Source organism: Amia ocellicauda, chromosome 16 (assembly GCF_036373705.1).
Source record: "Amia ocellicauda isolate fAmiCal2 chromosome 16, fAmiCal2.hap1, whole genome shotgun sequence".
Taxonomy (NCBI): Eukaryota; Metazoa; Chordata; class Actinopteri; order Amiiformes; family Amiidae; genus Amia; species Amia ocellicauda.
The window spans coordinates 17,527,599-17,545,808 of record NC_089865.1 but is presented as its reverse complement, the minus strand read 5'-3'; the positions used below and the strand labels follow the sequence as shown (position 1 = coordinate 17,545,808).

At 37.9% G+C, this 18,210-nt stretch overlaps 1 protein-coding gene across 11 annotated transcripts in view; it reads right to left on the bottom strand.

Moving 5' to 3' along the window:
- Positions 1–18,210, bottom strand: part of LOC136711465 (poly(rC)-binding protein 3) — a 62,169-nt gene that overhangs the window by 4,569 nt on the left and 39,390 nt on the right. For 3 of the 11 annotated variants that reach the window (XM_066687753.1, XM_066687755.1, XM_066687754.1), the window contains 12 exons: positions 16,629–16,787; positions 15,964–15,987; positions 15,751–15,783; positions 15,506–15,622; positions 15,131–15,262; positions 13,998–14,126; positions 12,312–12,455; positions 7,724–7,765; positions 6,132–6,210; positions 4,261–4,313; positions 3,311–3,480; positions 1,422–2,371 (listed from right to left, as the gene is read on the bottom strand). In XM_066687753.1, the coding sequence (XP_066543850.1) occupies positions 2,317–2,371; positions 3,311–3,480; positions 4,261–4,313; positions 6,132–6,210; positions 7,724–7,765; positions 12,312–12,455; positions 13,998–14,126; positions 15,131–15,262; positions 15,506–15,622; positions 15,751–15,783; positions 15,964–15,987; positions 16,629–16,697 (1,047 nt within the window). In that variant the 5' untranslated portion in view covers positions 16,698–16,787 and the 3' untranslated portion in view covers positions 1,422–2,316. Of the gene's footprint in view, positions 1–1,421; positions 2,372–3,310; positions 3,481–4,260; positions 4,314–6,131; positions 6,211–7,723; positions 7,766–12,311; positions 12,456–13,997; positions 14,127–15,130; positions 15,263–15,505; positions 15,623–15,750; positions 15,784–15,963; positions 15,988–16,628; positions 16,788–18,210 lie in introns of those variants that run through there. The other 8 variants (XM_066687756.1, XM_066687759.1, XM_066687760.1 and 5 more) reach the window with 8 other exon arrangements.

Here is an 18,210-nt window from a genome sequence, read left to right as displayed (position 1 = left end):
AAAAAATTTAATGACTACACCTAATCTCTTTATGTTTATATACGCAACTAGATAGATGTGCATTTCCAGAAGAGAGAGAAATGCATTTCTCTATTTTTTATTACACATTAGGGTGAAATTATATATGTATATATACACTCACCTAAAGGATTATTAGGAACACCATACTAATACTGTGTTTGACCCCCTTTCGCCTTCAGAACTGCCTTAATTCTACGTGGCATTGATTCAACAAGGTGCTGAAAGCATTCTTTAGAAATGTTGGCCCATATTGATAGGATAGCATCTTGCAGTTGATGGAGATTTGTGGGATGCACATCCAGGACACGAAGCTCCCGTTCCACCACATCCCAAAGATGCTCTATTGGGTTGAGATCTGGTGACTGTGGGGGCCAGTTTAGTACAGTGAACTCATTGTCATGTTCAAGAAACCAATTTGAAATGATTCGACCTTTGTGACATGGTGCATTATCCTGTTGGAAGTAGCCATCAGAGGATGGGTACATGGTGGTCATAAAGGGATGGACATGGTCAGAAACAATGCTCAGGTAGGCCGTGGCATTTAAACAATGCCCAATTGGCACTAAAGGGCCTAAAGTGTGCCAAGAAAACATCCCCCACACCATTACACCACCACCACCAGCCTGCACAGTGGTAACAAGGCATGATGGATCCATGTTCTCATTCTGTTTACGCCAAATTCTGACTCTACCATCTGAATGTCTCAACAGAAATCGAGACTCATCAGACCAGGCAACATTTTTCCAGTCTTCAACTGTCCAATTTTGGTGAGCTTGTGCAAATTGTAGCCTCTTTTTCCTATTTGTAGTGGAGATGAGTGGTACCCGGTGGGGTCTTCTGCTGTTGTAGCCCATCCGCCTCAAGGTTGTACGTGTTGTGGCTTCACAAATGCTTTGCTGCATACCTCGGTTGTAATGAGTGGTTATTTCAGTCAAAGTTGCTCTTCTATCAGCTTGAATGAGTCGGCCCATTCTCCTCTGACCTCTAGCATCAACAAGGCATTTTCGCCCACAGGACTGCCGCATACTGGATGTTTTTCCCTTTTCACACCATTCTTTGTAAACCCTAGAAATGGTTGTGCGTGAAAATCCCAGTAACTGAGCAGATTGTGAAATACTCAGACCGGCCCGTCTGGCACCAACAACCATGCCACGCTCAAAATTGCTTAAATCACCTTTCTTTCCCATTCAGACATTCAGTTTGGAGTTCAGGAGATCGTCTTGACCAGGTCCACACCCCTAAATGCATTGAAGCAACTGCCATGTGATTGGTTGATTAGATAATTGCATTAATGAGAAATTGAATAGGTGTTCCTAATAATCCTTTAGGTGAGTGTATATATATATATATATATATATATATATATATATATATATATATATATATATATTTTTTTTTTTTAAAGATGTATACATATCTTCATTTGATACTGCAACAGACAAAGGTTGTTGCTGTATTAGGTATTATTTATTATATTCAGAACTGCATAGAAAGGGTATAGAAAGCAGAGGGGGCTGACTTATAATTTTGGTTCTCTGAAACACTAAAGTGTGGATTAGAATCACACCACCATTGGGAATCATGAAATGCATTACCAATATACGTCTGAAATGGGTCACCATGTGAATGTATTTTAAATCCATTTAGCAATTCAAAATAATGCGAGAGATCAGCAGAGGTGAGTAGAAATCTGATCAATATTTTCAGCTTATTCTACGCTTTCAATTTTTGTCTTTACCTGGATCAAAGTAGGTTCGTCACATCATTGGTAGAAGTAATTTCAAAGCATATTTTGGAAATCTACATGGTTGCATGTGTCAACTCCCCTTAGGATAATTAAAATAGTCTCCTTGCTTGTCTCTGCAAAATAACTATTGATTGTCTTCAGCTGGTAGAGTGGTGCTACTGCTGAGACTGTCACTGTTAATATATGGGTGCATCACATTATTCCAGTTTCCAAGCCAACAGCATTGCTTCATAGTTGTTGTTTTTTTACATTTTGTTTCCTGACATGGGAACTACAAAGTTGAATTAACAACCTTTTCAGCAAAACTACTACACAAGAAATCAAAACAAAAACATAATACAGCTGGATTTCACTGCGTTTTTTGCATGCTGAATGACTAAACTACAAGCAAACAAACCAAACTACCCTCTCCTCTCCATGCTACATGAGCGTTTTCTGAGAGTTGCTGGTTACAGGAATTACTAAGAACTAATCAGGTCTAAGGGTGCACATTAGGTTAACAAGGTGGCAGTTGCTGTAAGCTTCAGTAAATGGGGCCAGTTAGGGCTTCAGGATGTAGACATGGATGAGGGCTCATTCCACATGGCTGCCACGTCTCTGAACCTGCCAGTGGGACCGTGGAAAGCAACATCCATTAGTTATTCTCAAGTTGCTACACTAAGCTCCTTATTTTAATCCATTATTTTCATGTCATATCAAGCACAGACTGATATTTAAACATTAACTTACTTGTCTTTCCACATCAGTTCAGTTTGTCCTTGTCTGTGGGACACATTGTCTGATGGAACACTTTTATAGTTCCATGCATTACACTCCCCAGTAACCTTAACACCTGAATAAACTCCCTGCTTGCATACAAAATGTCCAGATGCTATTATCAAACAGTACACCATGCATCACCAACAAGGAAAGACTCCTATTCTCCGGAGGTTCTGAAACTAACATAAGATCCTCTGCAAGGGGAATGGAAGAAAACAAATACTAAAGAAACTAAAAAAAACGGAATTCCTGGTAGTAATTTCCAGAGGTTTGGTGGAACAGCAATTGTGAAGTCAATGGAAGTGTAATGCAATACAGTGGGTGTTGGTGCTGGTGATGTTATCTTGGATTATACAGGTGTCGTATAAACCATCAGGGATCAGCAATGACTGGTTTGTGTATGTAACTGCAAGGAACTAGTGTGACTAAAGTTTCCAGATAAAGCCACAAATCTATGGCTGTTTTACACTGTGGAGATGCATTAGAATCTTAAGAGAGTACAAGATATGGGCAATGTCCATTGTGTACCTTTTAGCACAAATATTGTAGACTTCTCAGTTAAAATGGTGAGCATCAAAGCTGATGATCTCAGGTGTCTTGAATTTTAATTATGGCAGTCAGTAGGTTCTTCTCATCGATATACAGACACTTAAGAAACTGAAGGAGGGCACTTAAGAAACTGAAAAACCACTAATAGAGTGTTTGTGTAGACACAAGGGGGGCAAGAGCACAATGATGATGAAGTAGAAAGCAGAGCTGGTGTAGCAGACAGGGGGGGATTACCTTGCGTTGATGAGGTACTGGGCAAGGCTAATGTTGGCGGGGGTTCCTGTAATGGTGATCTGACGCTCTGTTGAGCCTTCCATGGCATTAGCGATTTTGATCTGTGCTCCAGACATCTGCCGGATCTCGTTGATTTTGGTTCCCTGGCGCCCGATTATGCAGCCTATTAGCTGGAAGAAATTGCAGAGGTTCTTAAAGGGAAATACATGGTCCGAAAACCAAACCAAATCCCTCCTGGCCAAGGATTTCCCACAAGGCCTTGCATCGCCTCTTTATTTCATATGAACAGGTGCGTTTGGGTACCTTCCTATGAAGTATGGAACTGCCTATGGACTAAATAACCTCCCCTTTATCTAATTATTAAAGGTAAGAGTGTTTATTTCAAGTACTAAAACTTAGTGTAAACATTTTCAACTAAATGCAACTCTAAATCCTTCTGACTGTTATTTACTTTCTCCTATAAACGTGAAAAGCCTTATATTTGAATCATATAAATTCGACAGTAAACTCACTACGTCATAGGTAAGAGATCGTGACAAATGTGATTCCTGGAACCACAGGGTAAATAAACTGATGCACAGACGTTCATAGAACACCAATTGGAACACCAATAACTCAAGTCACATTTGTCAAAGACTATAAAAGTCCCAAATTCATCTTTATACAAAGGGATAAAAACAAGTATGGATGAAAAATGGTAGATCCAGAATCAAAAACAAGTATCCCACTCATAAATGAGAAGGCTTAAAGCCCACCGTGAATCAAAACCATGGGAGAAAAGTATGAGGATCTAGATCTTTCACTGAGTGGTGCGGCATTTTCTTCAAAGGTGATGCACACAGCAGCACAGATCACAGGTGAAAGGAGTACGCGGTGTTCGCATAGAACGGAAGATGCAGGGCGAACGGGGCTGTGGCCAGCAAGACACCATTGTTGAGTTTGGTACTCACATCATTGGGAATGGTGAGTTCATGAGTACTGGCCGGGGGATTGGCATCCAAACCTGAGGCAGGGGACACAAAAGGACAGCATAAATAGCACTTAGAATAGACATGGTCTGCGTGCGGTCACAATGCGTAGGTTGCAGCCCACAGCCCTGAGGGAACAGAGCTGGTCACAGAGCTGGAGTCGACTGGTCACTGAGTGCAGGAGGCATCTGGACTGGAGAACGGGGTGATTAGTATCCTTGGGGACCTTTACAATGGGGTTGACAGGAACAAAAATAACAAAACAAAAACAAAAAAAACAGAACACCCAACTATTATCAATGTGTGTTGAAGGGATGCATAAATACATTTAAATAGATCTTATCTAATTTTCTAGTATGATATCCAACATATTTCAAATTTCCGCAAGTATCCACAGAATTAGGGTGGTACACATTTGAAGAAATATGGTTTGTTCAAGAAGACGATGAAATTGGCAAATTTGTTACTTTAAAATGTATTACGTTTTATCAGTTTTATCTTACAATTCTTTGCATTCATATTTTATATTAATTGACTATTACCTAATTTTTTTCCTGATTTATTTGCAAACAGTTTGCAGACTTCTGATTGCCATTGTGTTCTGCTGTTACATCTAGAGAGTACTTTGAGAAGGCTGGATAATGATCTGGAAAAACAATTTTAACTGTAAGGTTTCTAAATTTAAAAATTTAAATAAATGAATGAATTAAAGCATGTAACGATTACATGTCATTATGTATAGAACACTACATTTTAGTAAATCTAACAACTCGCTCTAAGCATTTTCTTGTTGCAAAGTGTGGTAAATTCAGGATGTTAGGAATATGCAGATACTAATACTTGGCACATTTGCTGATAACTGCCAAGTGTGCACTTATGTAAACTGATGTGCTTGGAAATGTCCAGAAAGTAATTTTAAAACATACTGAATTCTCTGTTTTGATTTTAGCAGTGCCGTACTATATAGATGTATTTAGCTTAAATTCAGTTATTTATAATGTATGTCTTCACTGTAGCATAGTTGGCTTAGATTCTGTACTTTTAAAATAAAATAATTTGTTTTTGTTTATCCCCCTCAAAATTGAGGTAATTATTAAGATAAGGTGATTGTAGATAAAACCTTTGAACATGAGGACATATTGTTTCTCAATTTGGAAAAAAATGTAAGTAAATAGTATTCAGTAAATTAATTACTTTTTATAAAATAAATAACATTACAATTCAAAATGGCAACAAAGCCTACTTTGAGGATCTATAATACAGTTGTAGGGATTTCGTAATACATAGTTTAAATAAATTGAAAGTAGCTTCAGTGTAACTTCTTGAACTCTACTGTAGATACTTATAAAGTGGATAATTGATCCAGGCTGCCCCATTCTAGGTTGCCAGAAACTTAATGAATTTTTTTCTTGATGATTAAGGGTTTGTTTGATGATTAACTTATAGAAGAAGGCCTAGGGAGGCCTATATTTAAATAAAATAACACAGAATGTGAACGGAAGACATTTAGTAGTACAGTACACTGATGACAAACACTGCAGTGTTGACCTGTTTTACATTGTAGCATTTTGAGAGCGGAGGAGGAAGACATCGGGAAGCCATGCTCTAATGGCAAAGCCATTGGTGGTAGCGCTTTGTTAACCTGACAGGAAAGAAGCCCACCGATGGCCACAAAGTGATCTCCCCTGTACCTAAAAGGATAGAAACCCAGGGTCGCCTTGGAACACAGGAATGTGGAGAGCAACCACCAGGGTATGTGGTAAAGAGCAACATAAAGAGACTAAGAAAGAGAGAGAAATTCTACAAAGGTGCAAAGAGAAGGAAATTCGATAAAGGGCTTCTTGGGTACGTACCAGGGAAAGCAGGGGTGGTCTGTCCAAGGGGAGTAAAGGGGGTTTGCTGCATAGCCAACTGGTGGAGCTTGGTCAACTGCTGAGGGGGTAGGAGGGACATTAGAACTAAGAGGTTATTGTTATATAGCACAGGTCACACCAAAATCAAGAACTTAACTTGAATAAGAAAACAACAAGGAAGCCATGACAAATCATGGTGGAGAAAAGAAAGACAAAACACAAGAGTAGAACTTGGCCTATGCATTGTCCTTTTGTATAGAAAAGTTTCTCTGTACTACTTTGTTTAAAAGCGGACAGTATTTAGTTTTTCAGTGTTTTGCCGGATTAATTTTGAGGTTGAAATGATCTGTGAGACAGTATTTACGGTTATTGAATAAAAAGTGAAGATATTTTTTCCCCAGCTGAATTAGTCCAAGTAAACTAATAAGTAATGCTTACTTTGGGAACGGTATGGTCTTCACTCATGACACGGGAACACTGGTAATGACTGCTGTATCACATGTGTTTCAGTATGCAATACATGGGCTTCACTCAGGATTTAATTTAACTTGGCTACGTAATTCAGGATTACACAGAATACATTTTAGGATTTAGGATTACATTTGAAAATTACTGGACAGATCCCAGAAAACAAGACAATGTGTCACTGGCCTCAGGGTGCACCTTAATGCTTTTCATCCAGACCACCGATCCATATCTACCTTAAAGCACTAGGAGAGTTGTGCTGTGTTAAATAACAGTAATACAAAGTGCATTTTGTGGGGTCAGATCTGGCTGCTCTTTCTGTTCACTAAATAGTGTCTGGACCCCATGAGTTAGACTCACTCACTACCTTCAGTGAGTGACTAATAACAGGAACACATTCTACCATTTATTAATTACCGTGGGAGAGGCCAAACCTCTAGGAAAGTAGTCTTCAGAATAAAGGCTTGAAAACTAGATCTCTTCCTTGGTGTTCTAGCATTCAAGCCAAAGGAGGAGAGTGCTGCTGCGACTGGCTACTTACAAACTTGATGTAGTTGTTTTGTTTCCTCAGTCCCTAACCTTTAATCATAAACAAAGGCACTGACATTTCTTTCTGGAAATTCCATACAACAGAGAAAGATATCAACAATTTAAAAGTAAGAAGCTAAACCCACCTATCATGGATACACCACTGCCAATTGGTTTGACATTTCAAATTAGATATTACAAAATAGAAGCTACAGCCTCATAATGAGTATGACAAGTTCTGGTGTGACCTTAAAACCATCCAGTGACGCTAGTGTTGAATTTAGACCTCACGAGCAGTTCAAAACTGTTACCAAAACATTGACGGCTGCTGAATCTCGATCAAATCAATAAGTCAAAGCTCTCCTGAAAATAACAACAGACGGTCGTCTTTTCCAGTCCCACAGGCCAAGTCCTAAAAATGTTGGTTTGAAATACCGGAAGGCATAGGTTAAAAGAGTAATTTCAGATTGTAATATGACACAAATTACATATCAGAAATGTGTTATTAATATTATTAATTAATATTAATATTAGTCACTGTTAATAGCATGCAGACTCTGTTGAACAGTAAAGAGGGTGAACAGAGACTGGGAACTCACATCTGGGTGTGGAATGGCATACTGTCCCTGAATTGTGTAGGCCTGCATGAAAGAGAAATATAAAACTGCCATTAGGATGCATGTTGCGAACATGTTCTGAATTCAGCACTTCACACATACGAGTATAGCTGCTCACAACCACATGAGAACCTGGTCTTTTAGGTTTTGTTTACAACTGGCTGTTTAATACCACAGTCACTCAACACACTTAAATGTTACACATCCACAGTCCTAAGTATAATTTTTGATCGTCTTTTTAATATAAATCTATATTTATGGAAAAGGCTGTTTAACTAATATTGAAACTAGAAGAACAGCCTTACATATTGGCAATGCAAATGCACACTATAGTCCCAAGGCAAGTATCTGTTCTCACTTTTGTTTTTTGTGGTTGTTGGTTTGTTTGATTTGGCCATGGTATTTCATTCTTCAGCTCAACTCACTGCTCGGACTAAACTGAACTAAACTAGCACAGAGGGGCAGTAGGTATTAGGGTATCATGGTCCCCTGAAATGTGTGCGCATATGCGAGTCCATCTTGCAAGAAGCTTCAGAGGGAGAATACTGCTGACACTGCCTGAATATTGATGCAGAATTGAATATTGACGCAGAATCTAATATATAACATACATATTTTTTGTGTTTCTTATCAAAAGTCAGAGCTGGAATGTTCAGCCACAAAAATTAAAATAAGTAACAGACATCTTGTTTGGCAAAATGGATGTTTTTCTGTTTTATACATTGCCAGTATGTGAAATGCTTATCACCTATGCGAATTGATCAATATACTGTTTCATTTGCTGTTAATAATGAACTGGAATGACTTTGAAAAACTTGCTGACTGATACAATATCCCTTTTTTATGATGAGCAAGGCATCTTACACTAATTTCAGTAAATATAAAAACTCATTTTAAGTACTATTCTTCCTTATATGTTTAATAAATGGCATATAGTGATTTACAATCTAGAATTGCATTTAAATTATCTATTTCTGGTTAATAATGTAATATATTTTTAAAGATTTTGAATGAATGAAGCCTAAGGATAAGTGTGCACTGAAGAACGGATTTTATTTAAATTGCTCCATTTGTGGTCGGCAACATTACAGACTGTTTTACATAGCTTAGATAACAGACTAGTCTCATAATATTACATGGATGCACAGTCCTAGAACTGAACAGTTGCTTAGTGTTTTCTTCAGAGGAACTGAGAAACAAATAGTTTTGTTTTCACATTTGCATTATATGTAAAATAGTACTCAGACTTCTTCAAAGTTAACTTGAAGATGAGGTAAATATGCAAATAAGCAAATTCTCCAAATTACATTTGAATTTTGAACTTTTGTATTATTTGCTTGAGAAAGCAAATATATCGCCAACTCAGATACAGCAGTTTTCCTCAGTTAAAATATATTATAGTTTGTATGTTCAGAAAAGACAGGAATAAATATGCCCTCTACTGGGTAAGGGATATGAATGAGTCCAAAACACCAGTAAACACCTCCTTTTTAGTCATTATCAAGTCATTCATCCATCAGAGACTGAGTGGAGGTACTATTTAATTAAGAGTCAGAGTGGTAAAGCTGAGATAGGCAACATGCAGCTCTTAAATTTGATAAACTAAGTTCAAGTAAATTGCATTGCAGTAGCTGAAAAGGCTGGAAATTTAAACTATGATCCTGCTGAAGAAAGGTTATAAAGAAAGCTATGAATTAGGGATTGATTTCCCATAACTGTGATTGAACAATTAAGGGTAGATACATGAGGTAATAAGTCATTCACTCATTAAGAAAAAGCGAAAAATCCATTCCATGCTACTTTTAGACTATATAGTGCACTGGAATGCTAGTATAACAAGTAATATTTAGTTGAAGTAGGAACAAAATTTAAAAACATTAAATTGTATATAAACTTGACATTTAGGCCGAGTTTTATTATTTTTCTATACAGATTTAGAATCGCTATCCTTTGCAAGTGAAATAAACGTATGCTGAGGTTCTTAATTAAAATATCTGTAACATGAAAGGGATATGGTATGTTTGTCAATAGGGAAGAGGAGACAATGAAGAAAGCTTGCACAGAAGGGCTTCCACAGCTCTTTTCCATCTCATTCAATTTGGACACCAACTATTATCTTTCCTTTTAAACGGCATGATTTTGCAATTGACGATTGTCAAACACTGTATAGCTAAAATCATCATATCAGTTTGAGAAAGACCAAAGCAACAGACATGCATCTTCTAAAGCTGCCAGCCCTCCAACTTCCTTGTGATTAGGGCTGTGCTGGTAAACGGTATACCGCCTCACCATGATGAAAAATATTGTATCGTCAATACCGATACCAATTTTTGATAAATGTAGTGATTCTGAAGCCTCTCTGTTTGTTGATGTGGTAATGTCAATGCACTGTGGGAGATGCGGGTTCGAATCTCGCTGTGGCCACTGCATGAGCAAGTGCCTATAACACCAGAAAATATATGAGGGCATTTTTTCCTACTATAGTAATCTATTATTTTATCATTGTATTTAGTATTGTTATGCTAGAAGTGTGTGTCTGCGTACATTGCACTGAAGTCACGCGCACATCAAGCATTTCAAACAAACTATGCTATGCTACAACGTTGTGGCAACATTTTGTGTTAGCAGGGAGGTACCTTAGGCTCCATTTATATATTGTTTTTAAAATGAAAAGTGAAACACTGCAACTCTGATGCGATCAGCGTTAAAGCCAGACAATCATGTTGGTATTTTTGGCAAGGAACCGCCACACACAACTGAAAGCACATGTTTCTAACACTTAAAAACAACAACAATGACATTTAAATGGATTAATTTACATATAGTTCTTTAAAATATGATTTGAATCTAAAAAGTCTACTTTAAATGCTCCTTTTAAAGTCGTGATTTTAAGTCATAACACTTAAGAAAACAATTTGCAATGTAATTGGCACATCGTTCTTTTAAATCTTTATTTTATTCTGTTTGTGTTATGTATGTATTAATATGTATTAATATTACCTTTATTTTGTATTTGTGTAGTAACTAGTTCTACTGTTTGATTAAACAATAAAACAGAATAGCCCTCCTACTTTTTCAGAATAGCGGAACAAAGCCCCGCCCCGTCCACCCACGGTAATACTGATCACTGCGGTGAATTCAACGGTATATCGATACCAAAAATCTGTCACCGGCACAGCCCTACTTGTGATGTAATTTGTCCAACAGCAGAGGAATGACTCTTGTTCTTTTTCTATGGATGCTGACCGCAACTTTCGACATAAGCTGCATCCTCAGATATCCAGTCTAGGAAATTATGGAAAGTGGGCCCTTTTCATTGCACTTAAGATAATAGAGAGCTGCATGATTAGTGGGATTATAGTCTATGACTCAATCTCTAAATATATATACAGTACTGTGCAAAAGTTTTAGGCAGGTGTGAAAAAATGCTGTAAAGTGAGAATGCTTTCAAAAATAGACATGCTGATAGATTATATACGTTGAGGACCGTAGACGCTGTGGTCGGCCAAGGAAACTTACTGCAGCAGATGAAAGACACATCATGCTTACTTCCCTTCGCAATCGGAAGATGTCCAGCAGTGCCCTGGTACACCCATATACTGTCTGGAGAAGTCTGGTCAGAAGTGGCCTTCATGGAAGACTTGATAGCGCTCTGTGGCTACCCTGCGAAGGGCGCTATACAAATAAAAATTGATTGATTGAATGAGTGTCTGCAGGCAACAGTGAAGCATGGTGGAGGTTCCTTGCAAGTTTGGGGCTGCATTTCTGCAAAATGGAGTTGGGGATTTGGTCAGAATTAATGGTCTTCTCAATGCTGAGAAGTACAGACAGATACTTATCCATCATGCAATACCATCAGGGAGGCATCTAATTGGCCCCAAATTTATTCTGCAGCATGACAACGACCCAAAACATGCAGCGAAAGTCATTAAGAACAGTCATTTCAGTGTAAAGAAAAATAAGCAGTCCTGGAAGCCCCCACAGAGCCCTGATCTCAACATCATCGAGTCTGTCTGGAATTACATGAAGAGAGAGAAGCAACTGAGGCAGCCTAAATCCACAGAAGAATTGTGGTTAGTTCTCCAAGATGTTTGGGCCAACCTACCTGCCGAGTTCCTTCAAAAACTGTGTGCAAGTGTACCTAGAAGAATTGATGCTGTTTTGAAGGCAAAGGGTGGTCACACCAAATATTGATTTGATGTAGATTTTTCTTCTGTTCACTTACTTTGCATTTAGTTAATTGATAAATGTAATGTATTAACATGTCTATTTTTGAAATCATTCTTACTTTACAGAATTTTTTCACACCTGCCTAGAACTTTTGCACAGTACTGTATATATATCCCACTTACTGTGGAGCTTTGTATGGAACTCTGTTTGATGAGTTTTAGAGAATGCTTGGACAACAAGAACATATAATTCTTCCCCCCATGTATCCCACAGGCTTTTCTGGAAGCCTTCTCTGCAAGCTGCCCTCCAACATCAGGCCCCTGCCCCATTCAAGCTTTTCCCTTGTCTCTTGAGCGGTGAACATGCAAGTGAGAAGGTGAGAAAACCTGAGTGAACTAACAGGCAGTGGCTGGTGCTGCAGTAAAAGGCTGAGGTTTGCTGCGGACGCCGCCAGCGGGTCGGCTCTTACCTGGCCACCTGAAAAAATGACTGGGGTGGAGGCGGGCTTTGGGCGGTAGGGAATGGTGGCACCTTTCGGTGGGGACTAGGAGAGGGGAACAGGGAGAGGCAGAGACAGCGTTAGAACAGGATCCTTCAACAAGAGACAGAACAGAAGCAAGCAAGAATAAAACTTGACGGAACAAATCATAGCCCGGGCAAAGGAGGTGTTCTGCATTCAGTGTAGTGTGTGGCTTTGTCCCTGTGTCTTCAAAGCAAAAAAGCAACAGCATTTCATATTCTGAAACTCTTCCACGGTTTATCATTTATCCTTACCTGTGACTTGTTTCTTGTTAGGTGAAAGCTCCTTGTATTTTTTAAAAACATGATGTGCATTTGATGTTGTTTTTTTTGTGGTTGTTTTTCCCCCGTATCATAAAAATGAACATAAATAGACTGGAGCAAAAACAAAAAGTGAGCAAGGAATTGCATTTAAAGATATTTTTCATTTGTCCTCATCTACAATAGGACTATTACTGTAAAACACAGTACAGTAACACTTTTTGTGTCAAATTATACAAAGAGAAAGCACACTTCTTTTCTGGTAGTACAACCTATTATAAGCATACGCAGTGCCAATAAAGACATCCACACTGAACTTGTGTGCTGTGTAAAAACCGAGTTAGAGTGATTGGTCTCCAATACAGAACACAATTCAAGCTGAAGCTTAGACTGAATTATCAAATCAGCCCTTTTCCAAATGAACACATCAACCATAGCAGCTGAACAGAACACATACTGAGGGATGGATTGTGTTATCGAGCCAGGGAGCAGAATGCTGCTGCACATGAGGAAACACCAATGGAGGATTTATGTTAATCCCTGCATTGCAAATGCATAATTCAGTTCACTGTGCTTTCTGTAATTTTTTAAGGTGGTTTCACATTGGATGTGGTCACGTCAAAACCTCCGTATCAAGACTTTTTCTTTACGCCGCCAAGTTGCTTTCAGACCACACTCATTCACATTGGCAAACTGGTTGTTAAATAACTTAACAATAGACTTGCATTTCTCTTCCTCTTCATTTCGAAATCAGTATGATTATTATTGTCATCATTATTAACTATATCAACTGATGTTAGTTAATACTGATGATGATATAATAATAACACCATTTTTCTTATTTCTTATTTGCTCTGCGTGAACATATATGCATTGAGAGAACAAGTGAAATTAGCGTAATTGTGATTTAAAACAAATGTTTACCAACAGAGAAATTTATGTCGGCACTGATTTAACTCATTATATTTTCTTGTAAAGGTTCAGTCTAAATTGACACCACTGTAGTTAGAAATCCATCAGGTGCAGCAGCTAGGTTGTTGATGCTTGTTGTCATGCTGATGTGGCTACAAGCTGGAATGTGATTGGTTAGATAAAAAAAAATTACGCCCAACAAAACGTTTTTGGTTTTACGCAATACAGCCAGTGTGAAAGCTTCCATAAGAAGTACTGTATTCTTAAAAAAAGGATTTACGCCGGACCTTCATGAGTACACAAATGTAGGTTTATGTGCTACAGTTGTGTGTGTGTTTCCTCAGTGTATTCTACCATTACAATTGTATACTGTGAGATTTCCACCATACTCTACCTCCAGCATGACCACACATATCTGTTTAACACATTGAATGATGGCATCGGGGGTTCCAGAGATTGTGACTGCACGCTCCGTCGAATTGGGCAACATGTCTCCTGCCACCTGAACCTGAGCTCCTGTTGACTAAGAGAGAAACACAGCAAACCATCAGTAAAATGCTTCAGTGGGGTGTCTGTTCCAGTTGTTGGATTTATTTAGCAATTTTGGCATCACGTGCCTTTAAGTAAGAAGTGAATGGTCACTGAATTTTCAGTTGGAATGACCTTTTATTTTGCTGAACACTTTTAACTGACCTTGGAAGATCTTTACAAAACATAACAATTAAAAGCAGTTGAGGGGAGGTGGCATTTTAAAATGTAAAATATGTTAGCAGTGTCCTTTCAGTTGTATGTTGTAAACTGTAATCTGATACATGAAAAAGAGATGCTCCATTGCTTCCCTTCAGCCTTTCAGCCAAACTGCTTCTCTAGTGCTCCCTGACCTCAAGCTGGGGAGTCAAAAGATATGTCAGCTGCATTCTGATTGGACATTGGCAAATTGAACTGGCCATCTGGAGAGGACTAGGGGCTTTGGCATTTTTGTTGCCTGATTACAAATGCCAGAATCGTCATCTAATGAAATGTAATTTAATGTAATCAAACACTGTGGGGAGTCAATCACCCATTTACAGACAAATGTCAGGAGCTCAATTTGTTTACTGAAGATGAGTGGAGTTATACAAAATATATGTATGAGATCAGACTCAGACTTTGAATTTAGCGATCCTTCAGTGCTGATGAATTGTTCAATATCTAGTAATTGTGTATTTATAAAGATGTATATTTAAAACCCCATTTTAGTCACAGGATTACCTCTCATTCAGCAAATGTTTCTGATAAGGTGCAGCAAAAAAAAAAAAAAATCCTAGGTAACGTTATTTATGGAAATGTGATCTAAATCACAGTGTCAGATGCAAGGCTTAGTGAATACATGGATGAATAACAAATATTTAAGATATCTTCTTTCAAAAACAAGTATTTCAGGAAACATTTCGACAGCCTACCTTTATTATTCTCAGATACAATTTTAATTAACCAAAACTTAAAGGAGCACTTGACCTTCTTATCGTCTGGAAAAGCCATGGTTACCTCTCTGATCTCTTTGATCTTGGATCCTCCTTTTCCGATCAGTGAACCACACTGGCTGGCTGGCACCACCAACCGCAGGGTCACTGGAGGCTTACTGGTGGCAGGGCTGTTACTCATAGAGTTGATTATATCCTGAAACAAATCAAACTGGTTTCATTCAAGGGTCTGCAAACCAGTATTATTATAGAACTGTTGCTCTGCAGGGTTTAAAAGAAAATATTTAACTTGTGGCCAGAAAGCATATCATTGGCTTAATTAATTAATGTATTTAGGATCACAGTAAAAGCTGCTATCAATTGCTGGAAATATAAATTTGGTCAAAGTTTTGAGTTGGGTGCAGTCTTATAAATATATATTTTATAGAAAGAAAATTACCTCTTCAAACTTGTATGCGATCATTGCAAAAGCCTTGAATATTGCATCTGTAGGACCTGTGATAGTGACGATTCTCTCTGGACAGTTTCCCTCAGAAATGTTAATGCGTGCTCCACTCTAAAGAAAAATCAAAAATCAAACAAAGGAGTTGGAAGCAGCAGATCTTTTTTTGTATGCTATTCACGAAGATTTAAGTGACTGATCAAACACACTAAATCAAATCTGAAGTGCAACCAAATACTTACCTCCTCACGCATTTTCTTTACTGTTTCACCTTTCTAAAATAAAGAAAGCAACAGAAAGGACTTTAAGAATTGCATGCAGTTAAAAATGGCGAAAAAAACAATTATCTGTAGCTCTCTTCTCAAGTGAGAATGATAACAAAAACTTGGGTAAATATAATTTGAATGAGTTTTAAAGTTGTCACCCGTCAAGTTGCTTAAAAACATGCTACATACCTTGCCAATAATGCTTCCGACTTCCTGCAATATAAACAAAAGAAACGTTGAGTACAATTGCAAGTCAACACTATCCTTAAATTTATTTAATTTCCTTAATTTTAAAAACATATTTAGATAAATCAGAGGTACAATATAACATTCACAGTGATATGTTACCCTTCACCATGCATACTCTGCATAGTTAATTTATTTATTGAAAGTGATGTGACAGTTCTTTTAAAATGGGAAGGAATCATTGTTAGTTTTCAGGAATTAAGTTTTGCCTGTAAAACAGCATTGTCTGATATTCAATATTTTTTAAATCACTATATTTTCTATTTACAATGTTGTTGTTCTTGTGTGTGTGTTGTTTTTAAGACAATACATTCAAATCATTAGAAATTAAGTAGCTAAGCCACAAGTTGCAAGTAGGCCTTTTGACAGACAAACAGACAGGATAGGTAGATAGTTTGTTGATGTCTAGTCTGTACTTGCGAATATAAGCTTAAAAAACAGGGCTATATTATAGTTGGAGGGCTCAGAGCACACACACCACACTGCCCTCACACAAAATGAATGGTGGTTAGTCACAGGGTGTTGAGGAGCATAGGACAGAAGTGAACCAAACCTCCATTACAGCCCTGTCTTACATTCCCCTAATTATTTCCCCCAGAATGCCTTACTTTGCCGTGCATCAACAAACGGATGGTGAGGGTAACATTCAGTCCGCCTTCTGAGACTTTGGATTCCATGTTGGGTGGTGAGGTAAAAGGAGTGTAGTCACGTGACAGGAGTCCCCTGGGGGCAGGAAGAGTGTGATGGAACAGCAGCCAACCAGTCACCTAGAGGGGAAATGAGCAAAGTCCACTCCAGTTCCACTGAGCCCGGCACAGGCCCAACCAGTCACCTCAGTTGAAACAAACCCATTACATTTTATTTGATTTATTTTTTTCTTCACAGGATTCACTGAGGGAGGGTCTGGTTGGCAACGGTTGTAGCTTAAGCATGCAGGAGGAGGGTGAGGTGGGGGGTGGGGGTTGTAGCAACACAGGCTTAAATGCATGTTTATAATGTTTTGGGGTTTCTGTTCCCTCTACAATCTGTAAACGTCTCTGCTTATGTAAATGCTTCTCTAGCATATGATGAGTCTTGTTTCTTAAACAAAACCAGTTCTATCTGAAGTAAATACACAATTTTATAAGCATATTGAAAAATATAACATGAGCATCATTTAATGCTTACTTTAATCACTAGGTGGGGCTCTATTCATATGATACGAGCTTCCCTAAAATAACTGACAACTAAATCTGTTATATAGTCTTATAATTTCCTGAAGGGTCATAAAAAAATAACATTATGCCACAATATATTCCAATTGTTGACAAATAACCCTAAAATATGTATTATGTTTATCAAATGTATAACTTGCTAATTTGTCTGGAAGAATAAGTCTTTGTGTAAGTGAATTGAAAGTTTGAATACTATAAATATAGAAGTATGTCATTTCACATTAGTGTTGAAGTAATGTCTGCAGTTTATTAATTGGAAAGACAGCAGGAGCAAGCAGTACTCCTACTGAATGGAGGGGGGTGTGTGTTAAGAACTATAATTACATTTTTAGGTATTTAAGGATAATGTTCTCCCTCTGGCATACAGCCAAAATAATGTACCTAGTTAATATACTCTTCCATTACTGTGAGACTGCTGAGGGAATAGACCTCTATTTGAAAAGCATCACAGCTTCCACTTCAAAGTTATTATTGCTTTGTTACCTTAAATATGCAACTTAGCCCACGCAAGTGCAAGCTGAAAAAGCCAAAAGGTCTCACAGCAAAATATGTCTTGGATCACATTTCAGCTAAGTTCTACAGGCGATGCAAATAAAATGGCAATACACAGAAAAACAAGAGAGAGTGATTAACACTATACAGTTCCTTAAATCTCATCTCAGTGAAAGCATGGACTGTATAAAACTGTTAATCACTCATGTCATTTGTAATTCGTATTTCTGAGCTGTGAATACACAGGGAATAAAGGTGTAGAATGCCAAAAAAGAAAAGACAGTACAATAAAAGGGTATGTTAGTCAAAACATTTCAGGAAAATGTTGCATTATGTATATCAGGTGTATGAATGTGAAAATATGAAAATATACTAAGTATATTTACTAAGGTTAACCACATATACCTAAATCTGTCAACAGTAATTCATCTTTAATGGGGATTGTCTCAGTTGTACTTTGTGGCAATAAAACAGGTAATTTGGC